The sequence below is a fragment of the Hemiscyllium ocellatum genome, chromosome X (assembly GCF_020745735.1).
Source record: "Hemiscyllium ocellatum isolate sHemOce1 chromosome X, sHemOce1.pat.X.cur, whole genome shotgun sequence".
In the NCBI taxonomy this organism is placed as follows: Eukaryota; Metazoa; Chordata; class Chondrichthyes; order Orectolobiformes; family Hemiscylliidae; genus Hemiscyllium; species Hemiscyllium ocellatum.
In genome coordinates this window covers 21,959,440-21,973,292 of record NC_083453.1, presented here as the reverse complement: position 1 = coordinate 21,973,292, position 13,853 = coordinate 21,959,440, and the positions used below count along the sequence as shown (strand labels likewise).

The following is a 13,853-nucleotide window of genomic DNA, read 5'->3' as shown; positions in this document are numbered from 1 at the left end:
CTTTCGCTATTTCCTCAGTTTAAATGAGAGATCCCTTATTTTCCAACAGCGTCTCCTGGTTGTAGTCAAGCCTTTCTCACAAAGGGAAAGGACCTTTAAAACTCCACCCTGTCAATTCCCCTCAAGATGTTACATAGTTTCCCACTCTTCTATTCATGTCTTCCCCTCCAATTCTTCACATTCAAGCCGATAAGCTTCCATGTTGAAGAATCATCCTCTATAGCTTCCCCTACTCTAGCATGATCTCTCCATCAAACACATCTTCCTCGTTTCCCATTTAAGCATTCTGAAGGGATTGTTGCCTCCATGACATTCTGGCCCACTCTTCCATGACTCCGAAGACCACCTCCCTTGCTTCCTGCCTTCTGTTTATAAACTTCTATCTTGTTCACAATGTGGTCTGTTCTATAGTGGGAAGACCAAACAAACTGGGTGAATGCATTGGCAAACACTTCCATTCAACCAGGTGTGACTCTGAGCGTGTGTTTTAATTCCCCACCTTGCTCTAATGCTGACCTCTCTGCCTTTAGCGTCCTGTAGCGTTTCGATGCAGTTTAATGCAAGCTCGAAGAACAGCATTTTATGTTTCACTTTACAGACATTCAGATTTGACACGTGATTTCAGCAATTCCAGACAGTAACCTTCCCTTACCTCTGCTCCTGGGTGGCAGCTGCTGTTCACCCTTCCTCTCAAGACATACCCCTTAATTCTTTACTCACCCCATCACCACTCCTTTTAGCGTTGTACCATGAACTCGCCTGTCATTTAATCTCTCCTGTCTTCCCCCCACAGAATCTTCCTTTTGTCTATTTCTACCCTCCCCCACCTTCATTTGCTTAAAACTGATAATATCTCTAGCTTTTCCCAGTTCTGATGAAAGGTCTTCAACCTGAAACATGACCAGTTTTGTCCTTCACAGATGCTGCCTGACCTCCTGAGTTATTCCAGCATTACGCATTTGTTCAATTAATTATTTTATATATTTGTGGTATATTTGGCAAGGACTTCAAGACAATACTTTGCTGACAACAGTTGAAAACTGACAGAAAAAAAAACACGTGGGACCAAGAGAGGATCCGGTTTTGCTCATCATCTGTCCGAGGCCAGGGTTGTGTGTTCCAGATGTCGAGTTCACAAAGGGTTGCATTCTGGCACCAAAACAGGAGTTAAAATGGCTGTATTTATATCGCATGATTTTCTTGATGGTTACTCTGATTTTCAGGGAGTTACTTTTAATGAACAGGAGCTCAGTTTTCATTCATACCAACTGCTTTAATTACTTTCTGTATTTGTATTAATATATGGGTGTTTTGGACTTGCACAGAAACAGAGGAAGAGGGTGGCAGAAGGAGATTGGCTGAGTGGATGCCAGCCAGTTCTCTCCATTCTACTTATGGGCAGGGAGCACAGCGTTTTTCTCAGATTGGTCACCCTCGTGATTGAATGTTCCAACCCGAGAACTCTGTGGGAAGCTAGAGAAACGATTGCTGGGCCTCTTGCTGAGATATTTATATCATCGATAGTCACAGGTGAGGTGCCGGAAGACTGGAGATTGGCAAACGTGGTGCTCTGTTTAAGAAGGGTGGTAAAGACAAGCCAGGGAACTATAGACCGGTGAGCCTGACCTCAGTGGTGGGCAAGTTGTTGGAGGGAATCCTGAGGGACAGGATGTACATGTATTTGGAAAGGCAAGGACTGATTCGGGATCGTCAGCATGGCTTTGTGCGTGGGAAATCATGTCTCACAAACTTGATTGAGTTTGTTGAAGAAGTAACAAAGAAGATTGATGAGGGCAGAGCAGTAGATGTGATCTAAATGGACTTCAGTAAGGTGTTCGACAAGGTTCCCCATGGGAGACTGATTAGCAAGGTTAAATCTCATGGAATACAGGGAGAACTAGCCATTTGGATACAGAACTGGCTCAAAGGTAGAAGACAGAGGGTGGTGGTGGTGGAAGGGTTGTTTTTCAGACTGGAGGCCTGTGACTAGTGGAGTGCCTCAAGGATCGGTGCTAGGTCCTCTACTTTTTGCCATTTACATAAATGATTTGGATGCGAGCATAAGAGGTACAGTTAGTAAGTTTGCAGATGACACCAAAATTGGAGGTGTAGTGGACAGCGAAGTGGGTTACCTTAGATTACAACAGATGGGCCAATAGGTTGAGAAGTGGCAGATGGAGTTTAATTCAGATAAATACGAGGTGCTGCATTTTGGGAAAGCAAATCTTAGCAGGACTTATACACTTAATGGTAAGGTCCTAGGGAGTGTTGCTGAACAAAGAGACCTTGGAGTGCAGGTTCATAGCTCCTTGAAAGTGGAGTCGCAGGTAGATAGGATAGTGAAGGAGGCGTTTGGTATGCTTTCCTTTATTGGTCAGAGTATTGAGTACAGGAGTTGGGAGGTCATGTTGCGGCTGTACAGGACATTGGTTAGGCCACTGTTGGAATATTGCGTGCATTTCTGGTTTCTTCCTATTGGAAAGATGTTGTGAAATTTGAAAGGGTTCAGAAAAGATTTACAAGGATGTTGCCAGGGTTGGAGGATCTGACCTACAGGGAGAAGCTGAACAGGCTGGGGCTGTTTTCCCTAGAGCGTTGGAGGCTGAGGGGTGACCTTATAGAGGTTTACAAAATTGAGGGGCGTGGATAGGATAAATAGACAAAGTCTTTTCCCTGGTGTCGGGGAGTCCAGAACTAGAGGGCATAGGTTTAGGGTGAGAGGGGAAAAATATAAAAGAGACCTAAGGGGCAACTTTTTCACGCAGAGGGTGATACACGTATGGAATGAGCTGCCAGAGGATGTGGTGGAGGCTGGTACAATTGCAACATTTAAGAGGCATTTGGATGGGTATATGAATAGGAAGGGTTTGGAGGGATATGGGCCGGGTGCTGGCAGGTGGGACTAGATTGGGTTGGGATATCTGGTCGGCATGGACAGGTTGGACCAAAGGGTCTGTTTCTATGCTGCACATCTCTATGACTCACTCATTGCCCCAACTATTGGAGTATTGCACGGAAGAGTGTGAATTAGCAGAGAATGACAGCTGATAAAAATGATCCAAAATATCCTTTTTTTAAAAATAAAGAACCTGTACTGTATTATCAAACTTAAACTTAGGGAAAAAAAATCAAAAATGTCAAGCCCAACTCGTCAAATCATCCATCACGTGGATTATTAGAAACAGAGAAAGGCAATTAAACCCATAGTTCTGTCCTTTTGCGACTTAATCCCACTGTTGCTTGATTTCATTTATACTTTGTATTTATAGGCGAAGAGTGTGGTGCTGGAAAAGCACAGCTGGTCAGGCAGCATCCAAGGAGGTGAAGAATCAACACTTCGGGCTTAAACCCTTCATCAGGAATTTATGTCCAGTCAGATATCTCATCTCAATTTGTGCAAGTTAAGCATATGTGGTCACACACCAGGATTCCACATTAGCAATATAGTTCAAATACTGTTCGTTCCAGAATTGCCTGTAAACTCACTGTAAAAGTTGATTGCTTCAGCACATCAAGACTCCTAGCTGCATCTGAGCTTGGGTTAGTCACAAATTGAAACTCAACATCAGAACAGTCAAACCACTGTCTTCAGACCCCACCAAGGTGTTGCTTTCTTGCCACCAATTCCAGCCCCCTCTACAACCACAGACCATCCACAATTTGGTCTTTGACAGAGCTTTTAACTAGAATTGGTTTTCCTAACACCCAGCTAATGGGCCTCCATCTTCCATTAACTTCAACTTACTCAACACTCATCAGGCCTATAAACAGCCTTACTTGCCCTTCAACAGTATCCTCACTCTTGAAAGTTGACGCTATCCTCCAACACACAACTTCAGATTTCTGTCCAAATCAACAAATTACTCTTCAACCTCATCTCACTCAAACACAGCAATCTACCCCAGTCTTATTGCATCTCCAAAATGCTCGGTTTCCCCCAATGCCTTCTGTGCATCCAATTTTTGTCATCACCTCTGTGTGTATGTCCCCTCTCCCTGGCATGGCCCAATAAATAGCAAAACATTTCTGCTTTGATGGTGCTTTCCAAACCACCCCTAGGACCTCCATGCACTGCTCGAAGCTTTGTCAAGTCCACTAATCTCTTCTTGGCATTGGATTTTTCTTGAAGTTTTAGATCTGTGGAGTAACTTTGTACATTTCAAAGGCATGTACTAGATTTTGTTATTGAAGGAGAATCATCTCACCTGCATGCTTTGAAGAACATTCAGGAAGTCATTCATTCCTGTCAGACGTTCCACATCTTGAAACAATGCCACCAGCAGAGTTGGCGTGATAGCAATGGATCGAGTGAAGAGAACACGAGCAAAGCGGGACCACTTCAAGTTCAGGAAGCCCTTCAGATAGAATGTCAAATTAAATGATCTATGAGCACTTCTTTCAAAAGATTGATATTTGTACATATCAAACTACCACACCACATCAAACACTTGCACATCAGGAACAGCACGGGGTAAGATACAGAGTAAAATTCCCTCCACACTGTCCCCATCAAACACGTCCAGGACAGGGACAGCACAGGGTTAGATATGGAGTAAAGCTCCCTAAACATAATTTCAAAAAGTACATGGTTGGTTGTGAATCACAAAAGAATACCCAGCTCCAAATTTAATCATTCCACTTAGCATTGACTATTGGGGTAATTTTGTATTTTGCTTCTAATAAGAGCCAATTTGAGACTTATTGAAATTTATTGCATGGAGATAACATTCTTGTCAGTCTGCCTGCAAGTTATCAGTTCAAAGCTGTGGAAACCCAGGTGAATTAAAAGTGTAGCAGCCACAACACTGGTGAGAGGCTTAGAATTAGAGGTGGAAAGAAACAGAGTATATATACAGTGATTAGGCAAAGTGTCAATCGTGACTGGTGTTGCTCATAGAAAATCCTTCCTCGGGCAAGTATTCGCCCTGTTATTGGATCTTTGATACCCCAAAGTGTTTTGCATCAATTAATTACTTTAATAAAGTAAAAGGACTGGAAATAAAGGTTCTGAATTGGGGAAAGCTGATTTTATTAAGACAAGATAGAATCTGGAGCAGCTATTTACAGGAAAATCCACATCAAAGCAGTGGGAGACATTCAAAAGGGTAACAGTGAATGGGCAGGGCCAATATGTTCCCATAAAAGGAGAAGATGGAAACAATAAATCCAGAGAACCTTGATGTCAAGGGATGTTCAAGATTGGATAAAGAAGGAAAAGGAAACCAAACGCTGAAAGCAGGGGATGCCTTAGAGGAATATAGAAAGTGCCATGGATTGCTTAAAAAGAAATGACGAGAGTGATGAGGGAAAATGCAAAATCACTGCCAGATAACCTCAAGGAAAATCCAAAGGAGTTTTACAAATATGCTAGGGGAAAGTGAGGACTGCAGATGCTGGACATCACAGCCTCCTATACATTGGGGAGACAGGCCGCCTACTTGTGGAACGTTTCAGAGAACACCTCTGGGACACCCGCACCAACCAACCCAACATCCCCATGGCTGAACTCCCCCTCCCACTCCGCCATGGACATGCAGGTCCTTGGCCTCCATCGTTAGACCATAGCAACATGACACCTAGAGGAAGAGCGCCTCATCTTCCACCTAGGCACCCTCCAACCACAAGGGATGAACTCTGATTTCTCCAGCTTTCTCATCTCCCCTCCCCCCACCTTTTCTCAGTCCCAAACCTCAGACTCAGCACCGCCTTCTTGGCCTGCAATCTTCTTCCCGACCTCTCCGCCCCCACCCCCTCTCCGACTTATCACCCTCACCATAACCTCCTTCCACCTATCGTATTCCCAACGCTCCACCCCCAAGTCCTTCCTTCCTACCTTTTATCTTAGCCTGCTTGACACACCTTCCTCATTCCTGAAGAAGGGCTTATGCCCGAAACATCGATTCTCCTGCTCCTTTGATGCTGCCTGACCCGCTGCGCTTTTCCAGCACCACATTTTAAAGTATGCTAGGGGCAAGACAATGACCAGCAAAACAGCAGGGCCTATCAGGGACCAAAGTGGCAATTTGTGCATGGAACCAGAATACACAGCTCAGGTTTTAAATGAATACTTTACATCTGCATTTGCTGTTGAGAAGGATGATATAGGTACAGAAATGAGAAATGGGAACTATGATATACCTGAACAAATTGAGATAGAGGAGGTATTAGTAGTTTTACGTTCAAAATGGATAAATACCCAGGCCCAGAGGAGGCTGCTGTGGGAGGCAAGGGGGGATATTGCAAGAGCTCAGTCAAGAGTTTTCAAGTCCTTTCCAGCCACAGGAGAGGTACCAAGGGACTGCAGGACAGCTAATGCAGTACCATTATTCAAAGAGGGTTGTAGGAATAAACTAGGAAACCACAGGCTAGTGAATCCAACATCTGTGATAGGGAAACTATTGGAAAAAAATTCTGAGCAGCAGAATTAATCTCTACTTGGAGAGGCAAGTATTAATCAAGGATAGTTGGTGTTGCTTTGTAAGCGGGAGCTCACATGCAATAATTTTGAATTTCTCAAGGAGGTGACTCGGTCTCTTAAATGAGGGTAGTGTAGTTGATGTAGTCTATATGGACGTCATTAAGGCTTTTGACAAGGTCTTGCATTGCAGACTGGTTAAGGTGGTAAGAGCTCATAGGATCCAGGGCAATTCAGCCAATTGCATCTAAAACTGGCTTACTGGCAGGAACAGAGAGTGATGCTCAAATTGTGTTTTTTTGCAATTGGAAGCCTGTGCCCAGTGGTGTACCACAAGGTTTGGTGCTGGGCCTTTTGCTGTTTATTGTGTACATTAATGATCTAGACATGAATAAAGGAGGTACGATCTGTAAGTTTAAAAATAATATGAACATTGGTAATGTGGTACATAGTGAGGAGGAAGGCCTGAGACCACAAGACCATCAACAGATGGGCTAAAGAGTTGCAAATGGAATTTAATCCTGAAAAGTGATGTGATTCATTTTGAAGAACTAACAAGACAAAGGAGCACACCTCGAGTAATAGGACTCTAGGAATTAGAGGACCAAGGGACCTTGGTGTGTATGTCCCTATTGAAGGCAGCAGGCCATTTAGGTAAGATAGTTAAGATGTCATACAGGATACTTGCCTTTATTTGTCAAAGCACTGAATGAATGAGCAAGAATGTTATGATGGAGCAGTATCAGACATTGGTTGGCCACAGCTGGAGTATTGTATGCATTTCTGGTCGTTAAACTATAAAAATTACGTGACTGCACGAGAAAGGGTGCAGGAAAATTTCACCAAAACGTTGCCTGGGCTGAAGTAACTCAGCTACTGAGATAGGCTTGGTCGGCTGAAGTTGTTTTCCTTCAAGCAGAGAAGGAAAAGGGGACATCTGATTGAGGCGGACGAAGTTCTGAGAGGCATAAGCAGAGTTGATAGTGAGCAACTTTTTCCCCTTAGTAGAAAGATCAATAGCCGGGGGTACCGTTTTAAGTTAAGGAACAAGAGACTTAGAGAAGATTTGAGGAAAAAGACTTTTTTCACCCAGGGGATTATGGCTATCTGGATCTCACTGCCTGAAAAGGGTGAGAGAGGTGGGGATGCTCATGACATTTAAATAGTAAATAGATGCAACACCTGAAATGCCACAGCATACAAGACTACAACAAAGTACTGGAAAATGGGACTAGAATAGAATGTTTGAAAACAGGCACAAGGGGCCTGTTTCCCTGCTGTAAAAACTCTACTGACTCTGACTCCAAGGACAGTGGCCATTGTTGTGTTAGCAACTGTCAGAAACAAACATGACAAAAAACATTTGTCTAGCTTCATCCTAAACAACGTAACAGTTCCTCACCTCTGCAAACATTTGGTGAGCAGTAGTAAAAACCCTATATTTCACTGAATATTGCTCGTGACACAAACAGGTTTGTAGGTTAGAAAACTCAAAGCCAACAAAAAGCACACACGGTGAAATTCTTGAGTTAAGATTACCTCCATGACAAACTGACCGGAGTATGTTCCAGTCATGGTTGAACTCTGACCTGCAGCCAGGATGCCAATGGCCCAGATGTAGAGAGCAGCAGCACCGAAGTAACAGCCCAACACAACGCCCTGAAAGAAAGACAACAGATAGGTTATATGACAAGAATTAGTGCCGAGGCTACCATTATTTATGACTTGGATGACAGAAATGAATGTATCAGCATTAAGGTTGCAGATGGCAGAAAAATAGATGGGAAGGCAAGTGGTGAGGATGATACAAAGAGTCTACGGAGGGATATAGACATGTTAGGTGAGTGGGCAAAGCTGACTATAATATGGGAAAATGTGAGGTTATGCACTGTGGCAGAAAGAACAGAAGAATTGAATGTTATTTAAACTGGCAGATGCAACACAAAGCTTCAGTCCAGAGAGATTTGGCAGTCCTCGGGTATGAATCATAAGCAGCTAGCATCCAGGATCAGCAGGTAATAAAGAAGGTAAATATAATACTGGTATTTATTTCAAAGTAAAGAGGTCTTGTAGCTGGAGTACTGAACAGTTTTGTCCCTTTATCTACAGTGGCATTGTGGGCAGTCCAGATAAGATCTACCAGGTTGATTCATACGAGGAGATGTTGGGCCTGTACCCAGTTTAGAAGAATTAGGAGAGACCTTACTGAAACAGAGCTACTTAGGGGGACTTGACAAGGTAGATGCAGAAAGATTGTTTCACCTTGTGCGAGAATCTAGGACTGGAGGGCATAATCTCAGAACAAGGGGCTTCCCAGTTAGAACACAGATAGGAGAAATTTTCCCAGAGAGGAGTGGATCTGTGGAATTCCTCACTTTGCTATGTTAGCACAGTTGCACTTTCACTCTATCAAATCAGCTGCAAACTGCAAGTGCAAACAGCCCAACTACATTTCATTAACATTTTGAAGTCTTTTTACTAACTGCCAGTTTCAAAATGATACTGCACCAGTTTTGCCACTCATAACCATGGAGAAAACTGAACAGGGCTATGCTAAAGGTCACTTTTGACCGGCTCAAATGTGTTCCCACTTACCCCCTTGTAGATGTTAACGTCGAAAGTCCGATTGTTCAGAGGAAAGAGATTGGAATATGGACCACTCTGGTTGAAACAATCATTGTGCTTCATATAAAAAAAAAGAAAAGCATTTTATCACAGTGTGAAACATAATCCTCAATATTCAATATCACCAACTTCTGTGAATATATTTACCCTGCAGATGTCCTACACCTCAGTACTACAAGACGACCAGAGATTACAACCTGATTTTCTTCATTTTTGCTTTTGGACAGCAGCTGTTCATTATTCTGCCATTCACAGCTCCTCGGGACCCACTGTAACAGGTCTCAAAAGGAGAAGAAATTCCTTCATTCAGACAGAAGTGAATCACTGGAATTCCTCACCCCACCCCAAAGGGTCATGGATTCTCTGGGGTGAGGCAGGATATTACACCAGGTGGGATACTGAAGGACAGAAGGTACAAAGGGGCCAGTGAAATTAAATCTGGTGGGATATGAAAAGGGTGCAGGGCGAGTTGGGAGAAGACTGGGTGGGATATTAAAGAGAGAGTGTGAGGAGTGAAGAGAGTGAGACTTGATTAGAGATATATTAAAAAGGTGAGAGGAATGATGTGAAGAGTGAGACATTAAAGAGTGTGGGCAGTAAAGGGAATGGGATTAGATTGGGTGGGATATAACAAGATGTTGGGAATGAGGGGGAGACTGGAAGGAATATTAAACAATATTATGACAGGGACAGTGGACTGAGACTGGAGGAAATATTAAAGGGTATGAGGACAGTAGGATAGTAAAGATTGTGGGGAGTGATGAGACTAGGTGGTTCCTTGAGAACCGTATACATACAGATTTTTAATATACCAAGTGACCTCTGTCCCAAAATATTCAGCCAATGTGTACTAGCACCCTGATTTGGGAATGGCCACAGTATAAGCATGTTTCCAGTAGAGTACATTACCTCCAACACTCACCACTTGTGCATTGGTCTTATCATAAAAAGCCTGCGCAAACACAGAGACCACAAAGACGTTGATGAGGAACGAAACAAACAGAGCCATGCAGGCTTCAATGAAAAAGTAGCGATTTGCCTCCTTCACTTCATTCTTATTGGCTCGGTTTACTTCCCTGGACTGACAGAAGGAAGAGAGAGAGAGAGAGAGAGAGAGACAGAAAAAAAATGTCAGCACTAGGATTATAGAGCATGTGCAGCATGGGGTTGAAACAGTTTAAACACTTACTAACTTTCTTTTCAGTCATCACATGACACCAGGTTATAGCCCAACAGGTATATTTGAAATCACAAAAGCTGCTCCCGTCACTTCACCTGACGAAGGGGCACTGCTTCAAAAGCTTGAGATTTCACATAAACCTGTTGGACTATAACTTGGTGTCTTGTGACTTCAAACTTTGTTCATCCCAGTCCACCACCAGCACCTCCGCATCCACAAACAAGCCTAACCTGTGTAGGGCAGGGAAGAAATCTGATAATGATGCTAAACAGATAATGTCCAGCGTATTACAAATGTTTCACAATATCACACAACATATCTCCTGTTATCAGCATTTTTGGAAAGATTCCCATTGCAAGTGGCAGGATTTATTCAATATGGATTATTGCATGATCCCAAATCCCAAACTCATGGGAGTTTGAGCTTATCTTTGGTTGCCAGTCATACTAACTCAAAACAGTCCTAAACACAGCCACTGGTGACCAAGTGAGGGCAGAGTTAAGGGCTGGGTGGAAACTCTATCAGCTGACATACAAAGGGCAGAAAGGGACATATTAGGTGAGTAATTGATTTGAGTTTGGCTGCCAATATGTGAGACAATGTGAGAGCACACATGGTTAATTAAGAGTCATCACTTGAGGAGGTTATGGGATGGCAACTAATGTTCGAAGATCAGCCAACAGGTGTCACAGCAATAATAATTAAAAAACAGTCTTGCCATGCCCCCCTCCCCCCCCAATGCTCGAGATAACTTCAAACAGGTTTAAAGCTAAAAAACCACTTGAAACATCAATGTATTAGCTTCCAAACATCTGAATTTCTGTACCCATCCAAACCACAATCCATTTCATACTTCTTGTGACACGTACTAGCAACTTTAAACAAACAGTGTACATGTGGCAGAGGATTAAACACACTGACATGAACTACTCATACATATGAACTCAAAGAATGAGCGTGGCACCTTACAGTGGTGTAGATAACAGGATGTGTCAAATGAGATACTTCTGTTACTTAACACTTCACCTGTGTACATGCAAATAGAACAGAGAACAAAGAAGAGTAAAGCAGAAGAATCAGGCCCTTCTGCCCACCATGTCTGTGCTGACCATGATGCCATTCTAAAATAATCCATCTGTCTGCACATGGCCCATATCTTTACTTTCTGCCTGTTCATGTATATGTCAAAAAGCCTTGTAGCTTCGCTGTCGCATTGGCGTCTACTACCTGTGCTGGCAGCACATCCCAGGCACCTACCACCCAGTGTAAAAAAAACTTTCCTTGTGCATCTCCTTTAAACTTTGTCCCTCTCACCTTAAACCTATGCTGCCTCATATTTGACATTTTTACTGAGTAAAAAACTCCACTACCCACCATGTGCCCCTCAATTTTATATACATCAATCAGGTTGTCCCTCAGCCTCCAATGTTCTAGTGAAAAACAATCCATGACACACCAGCTACTAGCGATATGGTGGATGGTGGCTTGAATGCACTGGCCATCACCTACATGTGGGCACAGGACACATGTACAAATCACTCATCACTTTGACAGGAATGAGCAAGACCAGAGGGGAACAGGTCACGCCATCCCCCGATTTCACTGACAAATTGGAGGAATGAGAAATACCTGCAAGCACTCCACCATGTTACACGGAGCTTCGGTCAGTCTGCAATATAAAAATGGAGCTTTAAAAAGATCCAAAATGTTAAAACATATGCAAAACTCACCTTGACTAAAGCAGAGTGTAGGTAGATATTGTGGGGCATGATTACAGCTCCAACAATTCCAACGGCTTGCTCCAACTGACGGGTTCCACAGCCTGCACAGAAGGGAACAAACATCCCCTTCAGTAGCTGTCCCTGGTCTGGGTGGACAGTCACATACTGGAAGGCACAGAAACAGAATTTTGATATGGTAAAAAAAAACTTATTTAGCAGAAATAATAGATTATCTAACTTGTACACGCAGCATTTTAAATGATGTACAACGTATCTAAGGTGATATGAATTTTTACATAGATTGCCAGTTTTGAAGAAAGGCAGTTTTGCACATAATCTCCTACTGCAGCAGCAGATGAAGCTGGAGGACTAGTGTCACTCCAACACTTCATTTTGACCTGAAGCGTAACTGATGAATGGGACTGTGATATGGTGACACCAATCACACAAATGAATAAAATGAGGCCCACAGAGGTGCATATCCTTATTTACAAAAGTATCCTCTTCACACTGTATGGCCACAGAGCAGGTTTACCAAGCACACTGTATGCTATAGTCAAAGCTCAGTAAACGAGTTTAGGTTACTCCAAGTAACAGTCTTACAAATAGCATTAAGTGGAACATGGCAGACCTGGGAAGCTGAGAGATAAGCAGGGGAGTGGAGGTGAGGTAGCTGGGAAGGTGATAGGTTGATGAAGTTGGGGGTGATGATGATGATGATAGGTTGGAGGCAAAGGTGGAGCCGATACGTGACGACGAAGATGGACAGGTCAAGAGGACGGTTCCAAGTTGGAAGGTTGGATCTGGGATGAGGTTGGGGGGAGATGAGGAAACTGGTGGTGAGGTCAATGTTGATGCTGGAGGGTCCCAAGGCAGAAGATGTGGCGTTCTTCCTCCAGGCTTGGATTTGGCAGTGGAGGCAGCCCACGACTTGCTTGTCAATGGCAGAGTAGGAGGGGGAGTTGAAGTGGTCGGCCACAGGATGGTGGGGTCTGGGACACATATACCAAACAACCCTACTGCTTCATTTTATTCCATGGTTTTGAAACAGACAAGTCAATCAATCATTTCAGAACATTAAAAATAATGAGGGGTATAGACAGAGTTGGTAGTCGCTGTCTTTTCCCTAGGATGGGGACTTCAAGTCTAAGGGGCATATTTTTAAGGTGAGAGGAAAGAGATTTAAAAAAGACATGAGGGTTAGTTTGTTTTCACAGAGGGTGGCTCGCGTGTGGAATAAACTTCCTGGGGAAGTGGTGGATATGGGTACAATTACAACGTTTAAAAGACATCTGGATAAGTACATGGATAGGAAAAGTTTGGGCCAGGAGCAGGGTGGGGCAAGGGGGTGGGACTAGTTTAGTTCGTGTTTAAAGTTGGCAAGGTCTGATTGGTCTGTTTCCATGCTGTATGACTATTTTAGAAGTCATTATGAAACAAGCGTAACACACCAAACCATGAAATGTTCTATATGGGTTAACATACACTTAAATTATAGATGGGCTACAAACACTGTAAATGTAAAAGCTACTGAAGAAACAAAATTTATGAATGTTTACCTCATACCCAAATGTAACTGCCATAACTGTAATGAGGAAGCCAAAGAAAGCTTCCAGTTTGCGCAAACCTGAGAGAGGCAGAGGAGTCCAGTTAGAAAGGCATGCATTAATGAAGCATCTTACCATGACTCAAACATCTCAAACCATTTCACAGGAAATTATACTGAAATGAAGTAGTCAATCAATTAACATGCCAGCCAATTTGCACTCAGAGTCCCAACACCAACAATGATTTAAAAAGTCCAGTTGATCTGATTTTAGGGTTCTAAAAAGATCTTGTGGGATGCTGGTTTTTAGGGGAGAACAGAGAGAAGAATATTAGTCAGGACATCTGAAGAACTCCCTCTTTCAAA

General features: G+C 43.1%; 1 protein-coding gene across 3 annotated transcripts in view; it reads right to left on the bottom strand.

The window, feature by feature from the left end:
• slc11a2 (solute carrier family 11 member 2) overlaps positions 1-13,853 on the bottom strand; it is a 95,905-nt gene that overhangs the window by 22,465 nt on the left and 59,587 nt on the right. For all 3 annotated transcript variants that reach the window (XM_060821146.1, XM_060821145.1, XM_060821147.1), the window contains exons 8-13: positions 13,501-13,568; positions 11,951-12,106; positions 9,963-10,121; positions 9,011-9,097; positions 7,955-8,074; positions 4,206-4,355 (exon numbers count right to left, since the gene is read on the bottom strand). In XM_060821146.1, coding sequence (XP_060677129.1) covers positions 4,206-4,355; positions 7,955-8,074; positions 9,011-9,097; positions 9,963-10,121; positions 11,951-12,106; positions 13,501-13,568 — 740 coding nt within the window. The remainder of the gene's footprint in view (positions 1-4,205; positions 4,356-7,954; positions 8,075-9,010; positions 9,098-9,962; positions 10,122-11,950; positions 12,107-13,500; positions 13,569-13,853) is intronic.